Source organism: Passer domesticus, chromosome 1 (genome assembly GCF_036417665.1).
Source record: "Passer domesticus isolate bPasDom1 chromosome 1, bPasDom1.hap1, whole genome shotgun sequence".
Lineage (NCBI taxonomy): Eukaryota > Metazoa > Chordata > Aves > Passeriformes > Passeridae > Passer > Passer domesticus.
The window spans coordinates 19,424,408-19,444,327 of NC_087474.1; the positions used below are offsets into that span (position 1 = coordinate 19,424,408).

Sequence of the window (19,920 nt, forward strand, 5' to 3'; positions counted from 1 at the left end):
ATGCATGATCTTTTAAGAAAAAGGGGATCATTTGTTTCAATGTAACAAGAAGGAGAAGTAGCAACATAAAATAACTTGATTTTAAATCACTAATATTTCATGCCATATCAAAAATTATTATTTTTTTAAATCTGCATTTGTAGATGCACCCAAATAAACTATATTGTGTACTACTAGGAAACAGTGTCATCCTAGGAAACAGGTGCAGTACTTGGGTGTAACAGAAAATTTAAGAGGTATAATACAAAATAGAATATTTTCAGTTTATGATCTTATGCGGGACTATTTTATCTCTACTTGAAAGACAATATTCTTACCCATTGTAGAGATTTCAGCTGGTGCCATTTCAGATGCTAGCGGCATTTCAGTTGCTGGAACTTGAAAACATTAAAAAATAATTATATTTTTGTATTATTTATTTCTACATTATTTATTTTTATATTTTGGAACATACTGAAAATCATGATTAGACAAATATATGGTAATACAAACCACTAAATACTGATAACACCTGGGTTTAGTTCATACAAAGTTATATACACCTAAGGCATAGCACAATAGTCTAGTGTATTCTGGTCTCATATGTAGCAATTTACATAAACTAGCAAAAAAGGAATATCAAAAAGCTCCATGAAGACTGATCCAGACATCAGAGTGAAACCAGAAGAAAATCTGTATAGTATCTTGAGCATAGACATGGTCAAATATAATCCTCAATATAAGTAAAAATTCTTCCAGTACTTGTTATATAAACATAGAAAGTGTAATAAATTTTGTTTTCCAATAGACATTGATGGCTTACCTGCATAGACACTTGAAATCACTCATGAACTTCACAGTGCCCTAGCAGGTATCACATCTGAACTAAAGGGTTTGTAGCTCATTTAAATTTTAACATCAGCACCATTAAATCTGGCTTGGTGGGTAAATGGGCCATCATTTAAGATGAAGGTCTTTATTTTGCCATGTGGATATAAAATCAGTTTATTATTAAATCTTGAATCAGTACATCATGTTTCATTGTGAAAAAGGTAAGCTCAGGAATTTAAACTATTTTTACCCCTCCCCACTTGCATCTTTTCCATAGTGCTGCCCGGTGACAGAAGAGAGGGTGTGGACACCGCTGTGTAGCACAAGGATGTTCCCTCTGAATATTAGGAAATGCTTTTTCATTGTGAGCATGACTACACTGGCACAGGCTGCCCAGGGAGGTTGTGAATTTCCATCCCTGGATTGCCACTAGCCCTTATAAAGTCCCTCTCCAGCTGTCTCCTGAGCCCCCTTTAGGTGCTCTAAGGCCTCCCTAGAGTCCTGTCTTTGCGAGAATGAGCATCTCCTCACTTGTGAAATAAAGTTAGATACATTGTGGAACAGACCTGCTACAGAACTCTCAAATTACTGTGGCAAAAATTAACTCAACAAATGAAACAGAAAACATCTATTCTACGGGAAGACTTCCATCATGTTTTTGTGTTTCAGTCTCTTCAGAAAACAGCAAACATAGCCAGCAATAGCCAGTGCAACTCTGTAAAACCACGCTTCTAATGCTCCATTTGTTGGTCTGTAGCTATAACAGTTTGTTTAAATTCTGCACATGGAGCATTGTCACAGTTCTGAAAAACTATGCCAAGAAAAGCTGCATTTCTATGACAATGTCGGACTAGATTTTGTCCTGATTTGGGGTGAGTGTCTATATAATCCTTGCACTGAAACTAGAATTAGGTTGAATATTTGGCACTCCAGATTAGTAGACTAAACTGGCCAAAGCTAATCCTAGAAAAAATAACTAGCTTTCATCTGCTTCAGCTCTTTGGTCAGCATCAAAACAGGTGAATGCCAGTAGCAGCACAAATAATTGAACTGAATGGTCAAAAAGGAGCAGTGATGATTTATTTTAACACTTGGTGCCCACATCTATGAATTTTCTCAATGACAATACAAAAAGATTGATAAATGGACTCTGAAAGGGTGGATATACTGAGATGTTGCAGTACTTCCTGTAAAAGACACAGTCATCATTACAAGCATTTGAGTAAGTAAGAATAATTTTGCATGAGAACAAATTTACAGAAAGGATAGCAGAATTTCTCTCGTTTCCAGTATTGTAGAGGAAGTTAATATGTTGCAGCTACACATTTCAGCCTTCTTAGGAAGCATAAGTAAGATATTTTGCATGTATTGCAATATATGCTGAAAGAAATTTTTATGATGACTTTTAGGAATACATATACACTAGATGTTCCGACTGTCAAATGTGCAATTTCAGTTATTTCAGGACACCTTCAGTTCAGCACATTCAAACTATGCTATTTGCTTTTGTTTTCCATTCATTCACCTTTTTACAACAGGAGGCCACAGAGACAAAAGATCCCAAGCTGTTAAATAATTCATGCTTTATAAATACTCAATGCATAGAAACACTACCTCACACATAGAAAACACATGCACATGAGACTGGCAGAAGGAAATAAACAATGGCTACTCCACAAGCAGATCAGAGGGGATACCCTGAGGAATATGTTTGCATATAGATGAGACAGATTTGTGTATATAAGGTATGGTCCTCACATTGTGATTTCTCAAAAATTTTTGATAGAAAACACACAAACTTGTCAAGTGTATACTCTAGGTACAGCCATGATATGAACACAATCTTTTAAATGCAGTTCTTAAGAGATTTTACTACTGTCCAGAACTACATTCTGACAAGAGAAATATTCCATCATTCTATCTTTTTTTTTTGGCATGGAAATGTGCATCCTTTTTCATTTATAAAACCTCAGAACATCCAGCTGAAACGCATTGTGTGTAACAGCCTTCTACTAATATTAACCTACAGAGAGCATAATCCATACATAAAATAAATTCACAAATGCAGCACTTACTTTTTGGCTTTTTACAAATATATCCTTTGTAGGAAGAGCAGTAGAAATTATTCCAATACCCAGAATCTGCATACATTTCAACGCAGTGCTCATTTTGCTGAGGAGAAGGTTCTCCTACATTCCAGTTGACAAAATTCACCGCACTGCCGTCTAGCCACAACCATAGTCCTAATTGAAAAAAACATTGAATATGGGGAAAAAATAATCTTAATTTCCAGACTTTCACATGCTCCATATTTATTGCCTTCCTGAGAAATTTACTTGTCACCACTTTTGGAGACAGACCACTAAACAATTTACTTCTGACAAAAGAAGTTGCTCTTAAGCTTTATGTAAATGATATAATATCAGTTCTTGGAAAACGGCAGACAAATCTGGCTTAAGGTGTTGCAAAGGCAAGACAGTTCCAAGAAGAATCTCCCACAAGGGACAGCAACGTGCAGTGTCAATTATTTATTCAATTTATAGAAATAAGGGATGTTAAAATATAACTTCACCAGAATGCTCTTTATTTCAGTAAGTTGTAGGAAGTTTTTGTGTTACTCTTTTCAAATCCCACACTGAAGTCTTTCTAGGTCCAATTTTATTTCATTTGTTTTAGAGTTTTTACTCATTTCCACAAGCTTTACACAGACAATTTTCCTTTTTATAGATCTCCTTCCAAAATCTTGTGATCACTGTTGCTCTGCTATGCTTGGGACTTTCTACTTCTTCCTTCCGGTTCCTTTTTTTTCCTTTCTTTTAATAGTGCTATTTATTTAGAATAAATGTACTCCTTGTGACTGTAAGTTGTACTCAAGCAAATTCTTAGACTCAGCATGAAAATTGTATTTTGATTTTTATAAGATTCTACATATTTTGCATTTCTTTGGGGGTTTTATTTATAATTGCTGACACCCTTTGTGTGAGGACATGGCAAATGAATACAATCTGGATACACACATAAAGGTATGAAATTTAGCTATGCAGTTATGCTGAAATTGCTATAATCACTATCTAGAATGGTAATGAAGAGCTGAAGAACTCTTGTGTTTATGGTCACTGTGAGAAGTGTGCTGTTCCACACTGCTCTAGAACCACTTTAAGAAACATTTTTTGTGTCAGCTGACCACATGAGTAAACCCCAGCTTTCCTCTATGTGTAATGCCTATAAATGACTACCCTTGAATTCTTTCCTTTTCCAAAAAATTTCACTATTTGTGGTCAAGATTCAAGCAATGTAATTGAAAAGTTGGTTTTTTCCTAAGAAGTCTGTAATTCAACTGCTTGGGTAGGTAGTTATAAAAATAATCTTCCAAAACTCAAGAAAACCCCACCTCAAGTCACCTGAACTATTTTGCAGCCCTGCCACTGACAGTTATACTGGTAATTTTTATCTGAACAGTACAAGATGTACTTTGAAGTCTATGATAAGGACAGAAATATCTATTTAATTTAATATTAATTGCATTAATGTGAAAGCAATAATCATCAAATATTGGATTTAATTAAAGCAGCCTCTTGCCTATTCTGTCTTGCTTTAACTTCTTTATTACAGAATTGTTATGTGAAATTTTCAACACTCATGTCAAAAAGCTTGCAGTAATTATTCATTAAAAAAAATACATTGAAAGTAGAGAAAGTACCATCCACATTTCTGTACATTCCTGTCCAAAATGTTGATGTTTTGCCTTCAAGTGGTTCAAGGCTATAGGTCAGAAAGTTGGCTTCAGCTGTGTCTTCAACTGAGACCAAAGAGGCACCTGGAAGATACAGGGAAAGAAAAATCTCTTAGAGATGTTTCACAGTGGAAAACATTTGCATTGTCCTGTCAACAAACTGCTTCAACAAAATGCTTCAACATGAATATCAGAAAAGAGAGGGGGAAATCTTTTCACCCATTACCAGGTGTCTACATTTGCCATGGGTTTCACTGGTGGGTTCTTATTGACCACATGACAATATATACTTCCAGTGAAGATAAAGCTATAATAAATTCTGCTGGAGAGCGAATGAGATCTCTGCATAATCTGATGGGAGACCAGACACCTATGTCACATTGCCACTAATGCCATAAACAGCTACAGATGTATGAGGTCCAGCATAATCAATCTTCATTCCTTTCCCAAAGAAGGAAGTTGAGAGAATGGAGCTGCACAACAGCCCTAGATTACTCATATATTATCCAGACTAAACACCTTTCACTCCAGTGGTATAAAACTTCAATAATCCAGGGAGAAATTAGATCAAGAATACAAAAGATACAAATTCCATTAAGCTTCAGTGACTGCTGAGGATGAAGCTCTTTATCTCCTATCAGGGTCAAAGTACAAGATTTCCATTTTCATGATCTTCACTCCAGGCCACACAGCTCCTCTCATGCCTGGTCCCGCATGCATGAGACAGTGTGGGCCATAGGTTTTCCATTACCTCTCAAATTAGGGCAATAATTGGATGCAACTGTCTTGTCCAACACTTGGACCATCCTTGAAATCACAAAAACACATAACACATGTTCAGCTTTCCACAGTTAGGAAAACAACTAGGTTTTGTTACTTGATACTTTTGATACTTGGTTTAGGAAAAATAGGATACTCACCTAGTCGAAGGCATTCTAAAGATGCCTGGGCCCAGTTTCTTGAAGATGAAGATTCAATGTAGTAGCAATGACCTCGGAAAGGGATCCAAGATCTGTGTCCTTCCGACTCAGGACACTTTCCTGGTAGCTGAGGGGGCTCAGTGGGAGCTTGAACTGATTAAAAATAGTTTAAAAAAACCCATGTGACTACTTCCTTACATTCACTGCCTTTTGATTTTTGCAGTTTTTGACATTGCAATTTTATTCACTAGGAGAATAGATAGCAGAGTAGTGTGAGTCTTAACTTCGCAAAATTTGTCTAACACAACTGATGTAAAGTGATAGCTGTTCACAGTCACACTAGCTCTTTCTTACTATGTGTTTGCCCTAACTTTAAAGTAGCCCAATTCAACCTAAGTAAATTCTAATGATTTCATCTATTTAGCTCTGGAAATAAACCCCAGCATCTCTAATGAGTTGTTTATTAAATTGCAATGGTCAGATTTCAAGTTCTTACCATCAGATTTTTTGCAAACAGAGAAGTAGCTTTCATTGCAGAATCCTGTCTTCCAGACTCCAGTAATGTCAAGATAGACACAGCCTAGTTTTTGCTTTGGCTCCCCTTCAGCCCATTTTGTGTACTTCATTCTCCAGTTATCAATCCATTCATAACGCCCATTGGTCTAAGGAAAAAAACATCAGCTGGAATGATTAAACTCTAGAAATCTACTCTGTCTACACAGTACTTTGTGCTAAAAGGATTGGGGTTTTTCTTAGAAACCAATAACAGATACAAATGGATTAAACTTTGAAACTTTTGTTGTAACAGATATTTATTGAAAAATACATCAGTGCAACAAGTACTTTTCAGCAAAAGGAATGCAAAGTGTCATTGAGTTAATGTTAAACTTAATAATACCTTTAATTTGAGATTAATAACAATTTTATTTGAAATAAATTGAAATTTATTGAGAGTGAAATTCTGATAACTAATTTTTGCACTAACTCTTTCCCCAGAAGTTTCAAGACATGTAGAATATTTTAGCTTGAAATACATTTAAATCCATAATCATTTCCCACCAAAGCTGGTTAACTCAGTGATTTATCCTGCTGATTAATGTTAGAGTCATCTTTTGATTTTTGGGAAGTGGTGTGCTATGTTCATATATTTGGGGATTTTTTCATTTGCTCAGCCAAACAGAGTGTGTGGAACAAGTGTTTGTGCCAAGAAGAATAATACATTGTACTTAAAAATGCAGAAAGTATTAAAATACCAAACAGCTGAGAAGGAGGAGACAAATAAAATTAAACCAGGTAAACTAATTATTTTGATAACTATCCTCAAAAATGTTAAAATATTCATAGCAATAGCACTTCTTATACTTCTCAAAATTAGGTATCATTATTAAAGTAGATGTTTTCTTCTGTAAATTCTAAAATACTAGAATTTTATATCACATATATATCACACTTATACCTGAAATGTATAAAGACATAATCCAAGACACTAGACTAAAATGCCTTATTTGGAAGTGCAGAGTGGAATATCATAGAAAAAGTGTGAAAAGCATGTGAAATATATACAATTTAATCAGATTAATAGAAGTGGAAGGATTTCTCTGACAGCATTTTAAGTATTTAGGTCTGAGAGGTAAGTAAATCAGCTAAAGTAAAGAGCGATTATAAGACTTTTCAGTTCCTGACTTGTCCATGAGAGCAGGAGCATCATGTTCAATTAGTTTAATGTTCTTACCACATTACTGTTGAGACCAATCCACACAGGCACCCCATACTTTAATATCTTCAGCCACAGGAACGAATGACTGTAGGTGTCTAAGACACTGGAAAGGTCAAACTGATTTTGTTTGCAGTTTTTCCGTGCATCCTCCCATGTCATTTTGGTGTGGATGAACAAGTAACTACTATTCCCATAACGGATGATGTTGGATGGGGATGAAGTTGTAGAAGGCAGAAATTCAGCCTCTGTAAAACAAACAATGAATAAAGACCTACATACTTGTTCAAAAGGGGAGCCTGATTTCACTGTAGTTGCAAATAGAACTAAACAAAAGTCTTCCTTATTTCATATTCCCTGGTTTATAATCAGCATGGGTAAGATGCACTAAGCTTTAAGCCAGCAACAATAGTAAAATTCAATTACAAAGCTGTAGAAAGTAAAAAGAGCTGCTTAAAGCAAATTCTGATAAAGAGTAAAGGAGCATTCTGTAAAATCATCAAGAATAGTATTACTGAAATTATTTAGGATTAGGTCTTTTTTTTTTCATGAAATCTTTTTTCATCAAATGAAATGGTTTGCAGAAACTGTTTGGTTTCCCAAAGATTTTTTTCCAAGAAAAAAACGGCTACAATAGACCAGTCCTTTAGAATTACTGATGATAGATGTAAATCTTTTTAATCTGTTTTTTGGAGGCAATTTTTGTCAAGTTCAATGCAGATGGGTCACAGTTTCATTACAGACAGTTTATGCTACATGTAGAAGCTGGTATTTTCCATGAAATATTTTGAAAGCCAATGTACTCAGAAAATTAAAAAAACTATGGAACAAATGTCATATCAAGGGTCATACTAGACACAAAGATGCAGATACAAATTCCAGCTCAGGAAAACAGCAACACAGCATTTACTGGGAAGGGTCAGATGAGAGCAGTGACTAACTGGACTTCTGACACATTTGACTATTTGACTCTTTTCTTCCCGCCTGAAAAACAATTTGTGTATTTATCTTTATTGGAAGAAAAATCATATTTGAACCCACATATTTAAGCAATTTCCGGGGGGGGGGGGGGGGGGCGGGGGGTGGGGAAGAAGAAAAATGTTTGATTTTAACTAGAAAGAGAAGTACCTGCATTAATTTGGCATATATATCCTCTGTTGTTATCACAACTCTGATCAGCCCACTTTCCTGCTTCCTTAACAGATTTGTTTTTCATGGCAACACAATCAGCCTCGAGGCAAAGAGATACAACATCAGTTAAAAATAGCTCCAATAAGCAAATATGAAACTTTTGACTTTTGACTCTTTGATTTGCATCTTCAGACACAAGTAATGCTGTGATTTTAGTCTCATATCTTTGTAACATTTGAGAGCACAAGTTTTAAGTTACACAAGTGATGTGGAAGTTCTGTTCTTCTCACACTTCAGAAGTTTCCTTGTTACTTTCTGTTGCATCACTTGAGGTGTGTAAGAGGAACAGAGAAATTCTAGTATCCGCAATCCCCAGGCATACAGCATGGAGAGGAGTCACAGAAAATTTATAGAGAAATTAGATCAATCATTGTAGAAAAGACTGGATAACTTTGCCCCAGAAATAAAGCAGAACCTTTAAAGTGCAATGCAACAATTTATTGTTTCAGGCTGTAATAGTACACACAGCAAAGTTAGAACAGCTCCTGCCCAAAGGCAGCCACTGCTCTGTCAGTACCAGCCTTAGTGTGACATTTCAACTTCTCTGACATGGACTCAATAACCAGAAATTAGATTAGCACATATTAAATAAACAGGGATTTGTGCAAAAGCCTGTAGGGTTACAAGTGGCTTTGTGCAATGAAACATCCATATTTATTTTACTGTTTACATTTTTGGGGTTTTTTTCTGTTCATGAGAAGATGTTCAGATAATTACTTCATTTTTGGGTGAAAACAATTTGGATTTCAATCTTTCAAATTGATCAGTTGTGTACTAATTTTTACTGACTATGACAATATTTTTTGCTATGATCAAGTAAACTTAAAAATATATAAAATTTAAGTAAAAGGGACTTTATAAGTTGTTACATAAGACTTCATAAAATCCTATTACTTGACATAAAAAGAGACAAACTTTTTTTTTTTGAGAAGTAGGATTTTTTAAATATTTTGCTTTATAAATCCAAATTCTACCTAATTTTCTTCCTTATTTAGAGATTAGAAGCTCACTAATGCTACTTTCAAAGATACAGAACAGGATATTATGCATAAAAATAAAATTTCTACATTAAAAACATCATTCAAGAGAAGTAGAGCTAGCACTATAAAGTGCTGTAGTTCCAGAGTACACACACATGATAAGAGAGAAAGGAACTCTGCCACCTATCAGATCAGTTTGTTTAACAGAGAAATAGAGAAAGCGATTTTCTGGTGATTCGGGGTTATTTCCATTTAAAAATTGCATAGCTGTCTTTTTATAGACTCATGTCCTTTCTGCAGCTGTGACTGGCAGAATTTGCTTATTTGCTTTACAAGTAAGACACCTGCTTCAGGGGAATGTTTGTAACTGCCCTATTGCAAACTGCATGCCAGCTGGGAAACCTGCGGAGCTCCGGCACAGCTGCCACCAGAGGACCAGGAGGATGTTCTCATTGTTGTGCTTTTGGGAAAATGCCACGGGGCAGGAGAAGCACTGCTCCTTTTACACAGCCCATGAGAGAACACAAGCTGCACAGAAAAGCTGTATAGCCCTCACGAACTGAAAACTGAAACAAGGCTTTTTATGAGCACTCCACGGATCCTGACACAGGCACATACAGCCAGCAACTGCACAGGGCTGAAAAGCATTCACTCCACCTGCATTTATATCCCACATGTGTACAAGTATCAAAGTAGTAACTCGAGCAGTGACATACCTAAAATCATCACCAATGCATGAATTCAGGCTTAGGCAAGGTGAGTATTGATCTTTTTCCCTAGTATAACAAGTGACAGGACAAGAGGAAATGGCCCAAAGTTGACACAGCAAGATTGGATATTAGGAAAAATGTCATCACCAAAAGAGCTTTCAGGTGTTGGAACAGTTTGCCCAGGGAAAAGTGTTTAAGTCACTGTCTCTGGAGGTATTTATAAGATATGTAGATGCAGCACTTAGGTTCATGGTTTAGTGGTGGCCTTGGCAGTGCTGTGTTAACAGTTGAACTGAACAATCTTAGAAGCCTTTTCCAACATAAATGATCATATGATTCTATAAAATCAAATTTCAGTGAACAATTTGTGATTGCTATTTACCTGGCCGCTATACGCGTATAAACCCAAATGTCCCGACGGGAAGCCTTTGGCCCAGTTTGTAAAGTAAACCCCTGTTCCATCTGTCCAGAGGAACCTCATTTCATGATTTATATCATTTAATCCAATCCATGTCTCAGTGGCAAAATCTTTTAAATGGAAGGTGAGGAAAGCTAGAAAAAAAAATGCAAAGAAAAAGAGAAATAATTTTAATACAGGACAGTTGAAACATTTGGCCTCACTGAGATTGGTGATATTAAATACTTTTTCTGAAATACAGAACACTCCATTGCTGAAAACACAAGCAGGTGAGATGAAAAGGAGATGAATGCTGAGTTTGCTTTGGGCAAAACACTTTATCTGTGTATCTAAGCTGGTACTGGAATAAACCCCAAGACCATAACAGAAATTGTTTTTATAATGTCCCAAGACATTAATCCTAGTTCAAGACATTAACAGCTGTGGGAATCACAGACATTTTTGGTTATCCCACAGCAGTGGTTGCCCCCCAGTGACACAACAGCACCACCGAGCTCCTGCCATTTGTGTATCTGCATAAGCAGTGCTGCTCCAGAACCATGAGAGTGTTTCCTCCCTCCCTGGACAGCTGGGCAACAGCCTGCACTGCCTTGGCAGGGAGAAAAATACACAAGAAACATGCATCAAATGACACTTAACAAGACTATTAAACACAAACAAATCAATTATCACTGCTTTGCACAGTCCAGGTGGGTGCTGATGTGTCTTAGCTAAAGGTGGCTAGCTCACAAATCGAGCAGGCTAGGTCAGCTGATATTCATCCATTATGAATTATATTCGACCTACTAATCCATGCTACATCAAATGTGGTGATAAAATGAATATACCATGGCTTTTGCCAACTGCTGCAGTCATGGTTATGAACGTTTTTTCCTCTGAAAAGAATAATTTCTGCCTGCTCTGTTAATTATTCACCTTCCGTCAGCATTTTTAAATGTATGCAGCTTACTCCTCCAGAAATGAAACCTGTCGATTTTTTTGCCAAACATTGGCATTGTTGTCCTGCCAAAAACTGTAACAGGAACTTGAGCCTTTATGCCTGCACTTCCTGCAATGATAATAGTTTTGTTCTAATAGCTCCATTCCTCATTTCTCTTTTACCTAGATTTCAAGTCCTGTGCATGAATTAACCATTGCAGAAATAATGTAGAATAAGAATATAACTGTTTGAAAAAATGAAAGCTTGATTCTGCATCTCGTCACAAGTGGAAAACATAATTAGTACTAAGTTCTTATCAGCAGTTTAAATTAAAACTATTTAATTGCTCAGACTTCAATGCACTGTTTTACAATGGTTGAGTTTTCAATGTGCTCTCTTGAGTTCACAGACAGTAAATTTTTGCAGCATTCGTTTTTCATCACATTCACATGTAGGATAAAACAATATGCCTTAAAAAAGGGTCTGTCAGAGTCAATCTAACATCTATCAAGATCTTCCCCCCTTTTTAGTTTGGTCGTGTGCCTTGTTTATCCAAGCATGGAACAGCTTTCCCCCCTCTCATCTCCCTGAGGCATGGGTGCAGCTCTTGGGTTCATTGCAATAAGCTCCTCCAGTGAAAAGAGTGGCACTCCTGTGTGGAGAGCTCTGGCTATGAGTGTGAGCACTCAAGCCTGTTTCAAGTTGCCCACAGGCAGGTTCTCATTATAAGGTGTTATACTTGATTTAAAAGGAAAGCCATGCAGCAAGTTAATGCCACCTAGTGAAACCACATTGTTTGGAATGGAAATTGCAGGGTCCAGCTGGCATCATGTGCAAGAAATAAAAAACACTGCTTTGGCTGCCAGGACAATATACGCATATATATATATCTCTGAGCCAATACTAAAATTTGGTAAATTCAAGTGAAGACCTCATTGTAGATTTCTAAAAATTATATGTTTTAGAACAAAAATCAAATATGCAATCATTATTCAAATCTGTTTGTATTCAGACAAAAACCAAAAACCCCAGCCAGCCTTTAAGGATTAAATTCATCTCCTCTAGTTGCTACAAAACTGTGCACAGTACCTTGCACTTGTTCATTAGGGATCGAGGCCAGGTTTCCTCCTAAATTCATGCAAGCTGTTCGTGCAGCATGCCAAGTAACACGTTCCTCTTCTGTAGATCCAAATATTTTGTAACACTAAAATATGAACAAATTCACTATATATTATCTTCACTCCAATATCCCTCAATTGATAATCACTGTTTTAAACAAAGCAGGATGGGAAAAAGGCAGTAAAATAATGCATTTATCTGAAAAAATACATTCAACTTTCAATGAGCTTTTGTGTTGGTCCTAGTTCTATATAAAATTAGAAGTCTCACTAAAGTGTTTTACTCAACGACTAGATTTGATCTGAAATCCCTAGAAAATTAGCAAATCCTGACTTTTCTGTAAACAGCTAACAGTGCTAAGTTATGCATGACTGATCTTAGTCTGCCTGATTAATAATTTTATTCTACAACACATACCATGTTAGTAAAGTTAAGGAAGAAAAAATGTAGTCAGTAAAAAGGATTATGGTTTGCTTAAAAAAACACCAAGATCAAGGCATCAGTACTGACTAAATATGTATCAAAACATCTGAGAAGCTGACTAGAGAATTGTCTTTCATCAACTGTGACTGAACTTGCTTCATTAGAAGCATCAGAAAAGCATGTTTCCTGCAAAACAATGGATGGGCAAACAAAGAAAAGCATGCATGTATCATAGCTCTCTGCATAAAAATAACATTCTATTTTAATAAGAAACAATATGATTTAAAAATTCACTTGTTTTCTATTTAATGCTTTGCCAAATATCCAGCAAAGACCACAATTGTTATGGTACCTTGTTACGAAAAGAAAGCCAAGTTGGACGACATCCTCTTGGACTTGAAAATGTTGTTGGAGGAACAGTTGAATTAATGGAACTGTTGTGCCTTTCACATATGTAGGGATTTGGATAGCCGCAGTTTATATCATTCCAAAATCCTGGGTGTAAGATAAATGGGGAACTGTATGACAGCACATCTCAAGTTTGTTAATGGAAATCTGTTTCAGTCATTCTCACATACAGTGCTTTTAGTTGAAAGATAAGATCAAAGCTGTCTCTCAGTTTATTATCATTCAATATCAGTGTCTAGGAAAAATATGCCACTTTATACATACTGTAATTACAGAATGTTAACAACTTTGTAGAACCAGGTACTAGAAATTTCATAGTGACACATTAGGTCAATTTTAATAAAAAATATAAACAAGCAATTACAACCATAGACCGCTGGCCACAGACCTCTATCAGGTCTTCCCCATGTTAGGCTTCAGATAAGCACAAGAGTATGAAACTATTAAGTCATGTAAGTAATATTATGGTCTACTTAAATTACTTTTCCTAAAGAGAAAAAAGAAAAAACAGGAGGAAACGGTGCTTCTCAGAAGAAAAAATGTTGTGATGCAAACACACAAATAATGAAATTCATGAAAGCATATACAAAACTCACCTAAATTCTTATACATAACAACACAGTTTTCATCATTATTTGCAAAGTTAGGTTCATGTGGTGCCCATGCCAAATAATTCACTGGAGTGCCATCCATCCAGCTTAAGAAAAACAATTAAAAAATGCTTCTTTAACATAAAATAGAACTTCTTTTATGTTAAAAAGTAACTTTTCAATATGCTTAATATAGCTTCTCATAGTAAAATGTACAAGGTTTTTTGACCCAATTGCCTCTTTACTAGTTACACTAAACTTACTCTCTGCTCAAAGACATACAAGGTGAAATACCAACATTGAATAAGCTGAACATCCATGTAGATTAGGCAATGAAGAACAAAATTGTAACCAGGAAAATTATTAGAACACATCTTTCTAGTGGTCTGCAAGTGACACAGGTGCCCAGGCTCATCCTTCAGACACATGCACAAGGTACTTAAAAGTATATTCATCTTAGGGTCCCTAAAAAACCAGCAAGGCAGAAACACCTCATTTTCAGAGGCTCACCTAACATCCTAATTATCCTCTGGATGTCCCTCACTGTTACTGTGGACTATAAGGAGAACTGAGAACTACTAGGCATCTATCCTGGCACTTCAAACACAGACTGAACTGAATCCAGGCCTAAATAAACATAACCTGTCAAAAACAATGTGGTGCTGCATACTGACATTCAGAAAGGCTTGCAGAAAACCTGCTTGACTTCACAGTGCAACAGCTATCATTGTTCTAGAAAAAGAAAATAGGTTTCATTTGTTCCTTTATTAGAGTCTGTTCTCAACAGTTAAGGATGGGTAAAAGAACATTTTTACCTACAAAAAGTCTTATATATTTACAGTTAGAACATCTATTTATATTTTCAGTATAAATCACGTAATAAAGGAAACTAGAATTCCTGAATAAAAATTCAAAATACATTAGCTGTAATGTAATTTTTTGTCTAGCTTTGAGCAAATTCTATTTAGGAAACATGCAGCATTTCTTCTGGATAATCTAGAGCTAAATTAAGATGTAATTAAACCACTTGGGAATACAATCATTTTTGAATTATGACTCAAAATTGGGTATTACCTACCTTGTACGTTGGTCAATACTCAGTTGTAAACCAATGAAATATGCATCCTCTTTGCCATTTTTCAACATCTAGAATGCAAAAAATTAAAATTGTACAAATGCCCTCTATTGTCATATAAACCTATTATGTTACTGATGAGTAATATACCTCTAACTGACAGAGGATATGAACTGGATATATTCTCTAGCTACAACATTTAAGGTAAAGCAGCTCACAGCTGACAGCTCACAGTCAAACTTCACCATTGGCCAAAAAGTGTGGTCACTGTATCAGCACCTCCCACATTTTACTCAAAAGCCACTGAAATAGCAGCTATTGCACAGTCTCTGCAGTGGACTTTAGCTGACTAATTTCTTGCAAAGACAAGCCCCTTACTACATTTTGGATATATATTGATACATGTCCTTGTGTCCTCTCACTGTCACTCTTCAGCTAGCTCAGGAAATGTTCTGTGTAGTTAAAATATAACTTTTAAGCACATTCCTGATTAAAAATAAGTTGACCTCAGCCAGCATAAAAAGCAAACAATTCCAGTTATATAGGAAATAGGATTTCAAAGGTCTTTTTCATGGCAGAATCCATGTCCCAGTTTCTTCTCTCTCCATAATTATATTCTCATAAGAAGGAGGCAAAGAAGCAAACTTGCGGACCAAAAAGGGACTGCTACATAGACAATAGCCCAGATAAACAGGTAAGATCTAAATCAAATGTTCTGAGTGTTGCATGTAAGTCAATTGTTGCTTTGATCCACTACTTAAGATATCCTACACAATCATAACTCATCAGTGCAACATTTTTTGCTAAAATAAAACCACAGATCCCTTAAAAGTTAGCATTAGATTATTCTTTATACTAATCTGGCTTAGTGTAACAGCAAGTTCACTATTAAAATTTATAGGGGAGAACACCATGGTGAAAAGGATCTGTGCCCATGCTCACTTGTTTTGGATGGTTTATTCCATAGTATTAATGATTTTTCTTACATATCGCCAGAGGAACTTTCTTTCACTTTCACTCTCAATGACAGAAAGGTCTCCAAAGTTCTTTTTGCAGAACTCACGACCCTTTTCCATAGGAACAGTCTCCGTGCTGAAATAGTACTGTTTGTCTTCGTGTATAATCCATCCATCCTCAGTAGTCCTGTATTCTGTAAGATAATTGCCAAGCTAACTATTCTGCTCCTGAGATACAAGAGTCCTCTTTAATCAAATTTTAATGCTTTTGAACACAAACACACACAAAGAACAATAGCAGTAATACCTACCAGGTGTAGGGGATTCTGTTGGTTCAGGCTTCGCACTTGCCCCTGTGAGAAAAAAATATTTATTATGATTTTATACTTTCTGTCTGAAGAGAAGATATTTTCTGTGACTGACAAGCATGTTTTAGTACTGACACTGACTTTCACAGTTAGCAATGGATTCAACACCAAAATGTAGAAGGAACTAAATAACCTAAATCTCCTATTTTTGGTATAATATTCAATTTTAAATATGCAGTCTTGTTCCCTGAGGCTATTCCTTACATGCAAAGTATTATAAATACCTGTAACTTTACCTGAATCAAGTACTTTTTTTGGTCATTGAAAGCAGTAAACCTTATGTCCCAAAGCATTAACTCTGTTAAGACAATTGTCCTGGGTCTCCATCTCTCTCTCTTCCCCTGGCCACAAATACTTGAATTCTGACTTAAACCAGAGGCAGCAGGAATGCAGGCTGGGTTCTTGTGTGATGGGGTTCCCTAACTACTACAGGATGAGGTTCTTTCCATCTTCCTCTGGTTGAGAGTAATTTCTATCCTGATCTTACAAATTTCCCTAGATAAAATTTCACTGGAAAAGACCTCAAGAAATTAAGTAGTCCTTAATGAAAAGAAAAACTTTAGGCTAAAGAATTCCTGTTTGTTTTTGCTATGGCATCATGGAGATGGGATCTTAGATGCCATCATTAGTATCTCAGGAAAAGAATTTATTATACAGAAAAACTCTGTCAGTTTAGGCTTACCAATTAGTTCTGTACTAAAATGTAATCTTACTACTAATGACATTTATTAAGAAAATCTATGTCTAAGAAATTATCTTACCAGTAAAAGGCAGAGCTGATATTTATTGTCAATAATCTAATGCAAGATCTTTATTTTGCTCCTCTCCATCCCACTATAAGAATGCAGTAAAACACTTAAATGTGCTGCACTTTCTAAAAAGCTCAAATTTAGATAGATGCACTGCCAGTGAAACTCAAGTGTTCTCTAAATTATAAATATTGTCTTGATATCTTCAGTAAATAAAAAGCATCCAAACACATATTTCATGAGAATTAAGCAAGTAATCAACATGTGAATATAGAAATAAAGTATCTTGAATCCAAGATCCATCCTTAAACTACACATTATTATCAGAAAAACCAGCACCTGAGGCACGTGAAGGATGGAACTATTCTTATAAAGACGTTTTCAAATTTTTTATTTCTTAAAATGAAGATAAAAGTCAACCAAGAATATCTTATTACACTAATGCACAGGAGTGAGCAATACCTTTTCTTATTTGGCAAATCCATCCATACATATAATCACAGTGCCTGTCATTCCAAAGCATGCTGGAATCACCACTGATCTCTGTACAAAGTTCAACTCCTTGATAATTATTTGGTTCTCCAAAGCCCCAGTTTTCATACCTCACCTGTGACAGAAGAAGTTTTGTGAAGATTGTGTTATATGGAAATAAATTAAGGGAGAGGGGGAGCAGACAGCATCAAAGCACAGACCTACAAATTGTTCCTATTGTCAGGTTAAAAACTTAGGAGGAAATGAGAATCCTTTAATGCAAATGCTGACATTTCAAATTTTTTCAGATTGCAAATGGATTGCAGTTTAGGTAACAGTTGTTTCTGTACACACTTGGAAGCACAGAAACATTTTTGATGGGACCTAAATGCTTCAAAATACGTTTAATTACAATGCTGGGGCATGCTACATCTTGATATTAAACTAATTAAATATACAATATGAGTAGAATAGGATTTCATTTAGATGCAATAAAAATGTTGCCATTTGCCTCAGAGGTATTACTGCTATTTTATTTTTCCTATATAAAATCCAGTTTCAGGTTTCTGTACTGTAAATCCCCACCAATATATCTTGACCAACCTTGTATCAAGCAGACCTACATCTCCAAAATCACTTTCATTTCTACAGTTTTATACCTTAGTTTAAAATGCAGTAGTCCAACTGGCATTAAAAAGAGTCTTCATCTCTATGGAATGTAAGCCATTGCAGATAATGTGCAAAGAAAAGAACAACTAAAGAAGGACTATTTTACAGAAAAAGTCCTCACATTCATAAGAATATCCTTTTAGTCTGTATGTATTTAGTTTCCTTGTTGATTCAATGTGTATCTTCTTATCAAAAATAAGTACATTTTAGCCAAAAATATCAAGCCATGAAATTGCTATTCATTAGTTTGCCTAAAGAACGCACAATACAGAGGGTTATGATTAAGCATGAAAATTCACAGAAACACACACTCTACACATAAATAAGAAGCACAGGGAATGCAAAATAACAGTTGTGGAAAATTAAATTACTCACTGGAGATCCATCACTCCAAGCAAAGCCATCATCTGGATTCAAGTAGTATAAACCCATCCAGAAAGTCTGGTGGTAATAGCCATTGTTTCTAAAAAAAAAAAAGTACCAATACTAATAATGGCATTACAATATTTTTAACAATCTATCCTTTACTACAGTTAAGAGTTCTCTAATGATAACTTAATGCTGTTAAAAACAATAAAAACCAAGGTGGAAATAAATTAAAATGCAGCTGCTTCTAGCTGTTATCATTATGCATTAACTCAGATTGAAATACAGATCAAGAAAACTACCAGATACAACTCCTGTACATAAAGTGGCTTAATACCTTCATAATGGTTCACTGGATACTCTTGCTCCATTTCTCAACTCCTCATTTTCTCTGTAAAGGCACTTACAGCTTTCAATGTTTTCTGCATTTGAATCACATTTTAAAAACATCAACTAATCCTTGTTTGCAAGCAGACAGACTTTACTGATTAATCTGAATATATTCAGTTAAATTGTAGCAATGATGCATCTGAGAATTCTTCCTTACTGTAAATACACAACTGGGATTCTAGTATGGTCATAACATTTTACAGGGCCATGATGTTTCCGTCTTGCTTCTTGGTTAGCCAGGGATGTACAAGATCCTTGAGCCTGGTTTGTTCTGGTCGCATTGCAAGTGTTAGCTTTTCATCTTATTTAGAAATCTCACACCTGTTTTTTGCAGTCCAGGGACTTACTAAACTTATTTACCTTCCTTATGTAAGAAAAAAAAAAATCTGAAGTTTCCTCTTTTTTATTAGTTCATAAAAGTGACAAAAAATCAACATATTATCCAGATTTATTAAACTGTTACCATTTTTGTACACTTACGTGAAAACGACTGGCATGTGTAGTAATTTTATAATATCAACAACTCCACAGTACATAGCTTTACTTGAGATGATAAATGTTGCCTTAACTAGATATCTTGCCAACACCATTTCAGCGCTAGCTTTTGAGGTGGTTGCGCTGGTCATACAACCACTTCATCAGCTCTACGCTTTTGCTGTGTGTTTGACACAGACATGTAAAGCAGACTGGCTTATGCAGAAGCAAACGCAAAAACAGCCAAGAGGAAATACTTCCGGAAGCTCTGGAGGTGACTGAAGTGACACTCACGCGATGGAGCGCCATATCGCGTACTGCTCCTCCTTGCCGTTAATGGAGGCCAGGTCTCCTCCTATGGACCGGCAGAACTCCTGCGACTCCAGCCACGTCTTCTTGTGCTCTGCTCTGGAAAAAGGCTGAAGAGACCGTCTCGGCATCAGACAAAACGGACCATATAGAGCACA

The 19,920-nt window shown here is 35.8% G+C and overlaps 1 protein-coding gene across 1 annotated transcript in view; it reads right to left on the reverse strand.

Annotated features, from left to right (window-relative positions):
• The window catches only part of LOC135293972 (macrophage mannose receptor 1-like), a 52,202-nt gene that overhangs the window by 1,501 nt on the left and 30,781 nt on the right, over window positions 1-19,920 (reverse strand). Inside the window, exons 13-29 of the mRNA XM_064408687.1 lie at window positions 19,748-19,872; window positions 18,599-18,686; window positions 17,546-17,690; window positions 16,278-16,319; window positions 15,997-16,160; window positions 15,014-15,081; window positions 13,942-14,042; window positions 13,290-13,432; window positions 12,485-12,599; window positions 10,441-10,610; window positions 8,306-8,408; window positions 7,196-7,425; window positions 5,960-6,125; window positions 5,464-5,616; window positions 4,511-4,627; window positions 2,886-3,053; window positions 318-377 (exon numbers count right to left, since the gene is read on the reverse strand). Of these exons, the coding sequence (XP_064264757.1) occupies window positions 318-377; window positions 2,886-3,053; window positions 4,511-4,627; window positions 5,464-5,616; window positions 5,960-6,125; window positions 7,196-7,425; window positions 8,306-8,408; window positions 10,441-10,610; window positions 12,485-12,599; window positions 13,290-13,432; window positions 13,942-14,042; window positions 15,014-15,081; window positions 15,997-16,160; window positions 16,278-16,319; window positions 17,546-17,690; window positions 18,599-18,686; window positions 19,748-19,872 (2,158 nt within the window). The remainder of the gene's footprint in view (window positions 1-317; window positions 378-2,885; window positions 3,054-4,510; window positions 4,628-5,463; window positions 5,617-5,959; window positions 6,126-7,195; window positions 7,426-8,305; window positions 8,409-10,440; window positions 10,611-12,484; window positions 12,600-13,289; window positions 13,433-13,941; window positions 14,043-15,013; window positions 15,082-15,996; window positions 16,161-16,277; window positions 16,320-17,545; window positions 17,691-18,598; window positions 18,687-19,747; window positions 19,873-19,920) is intronic.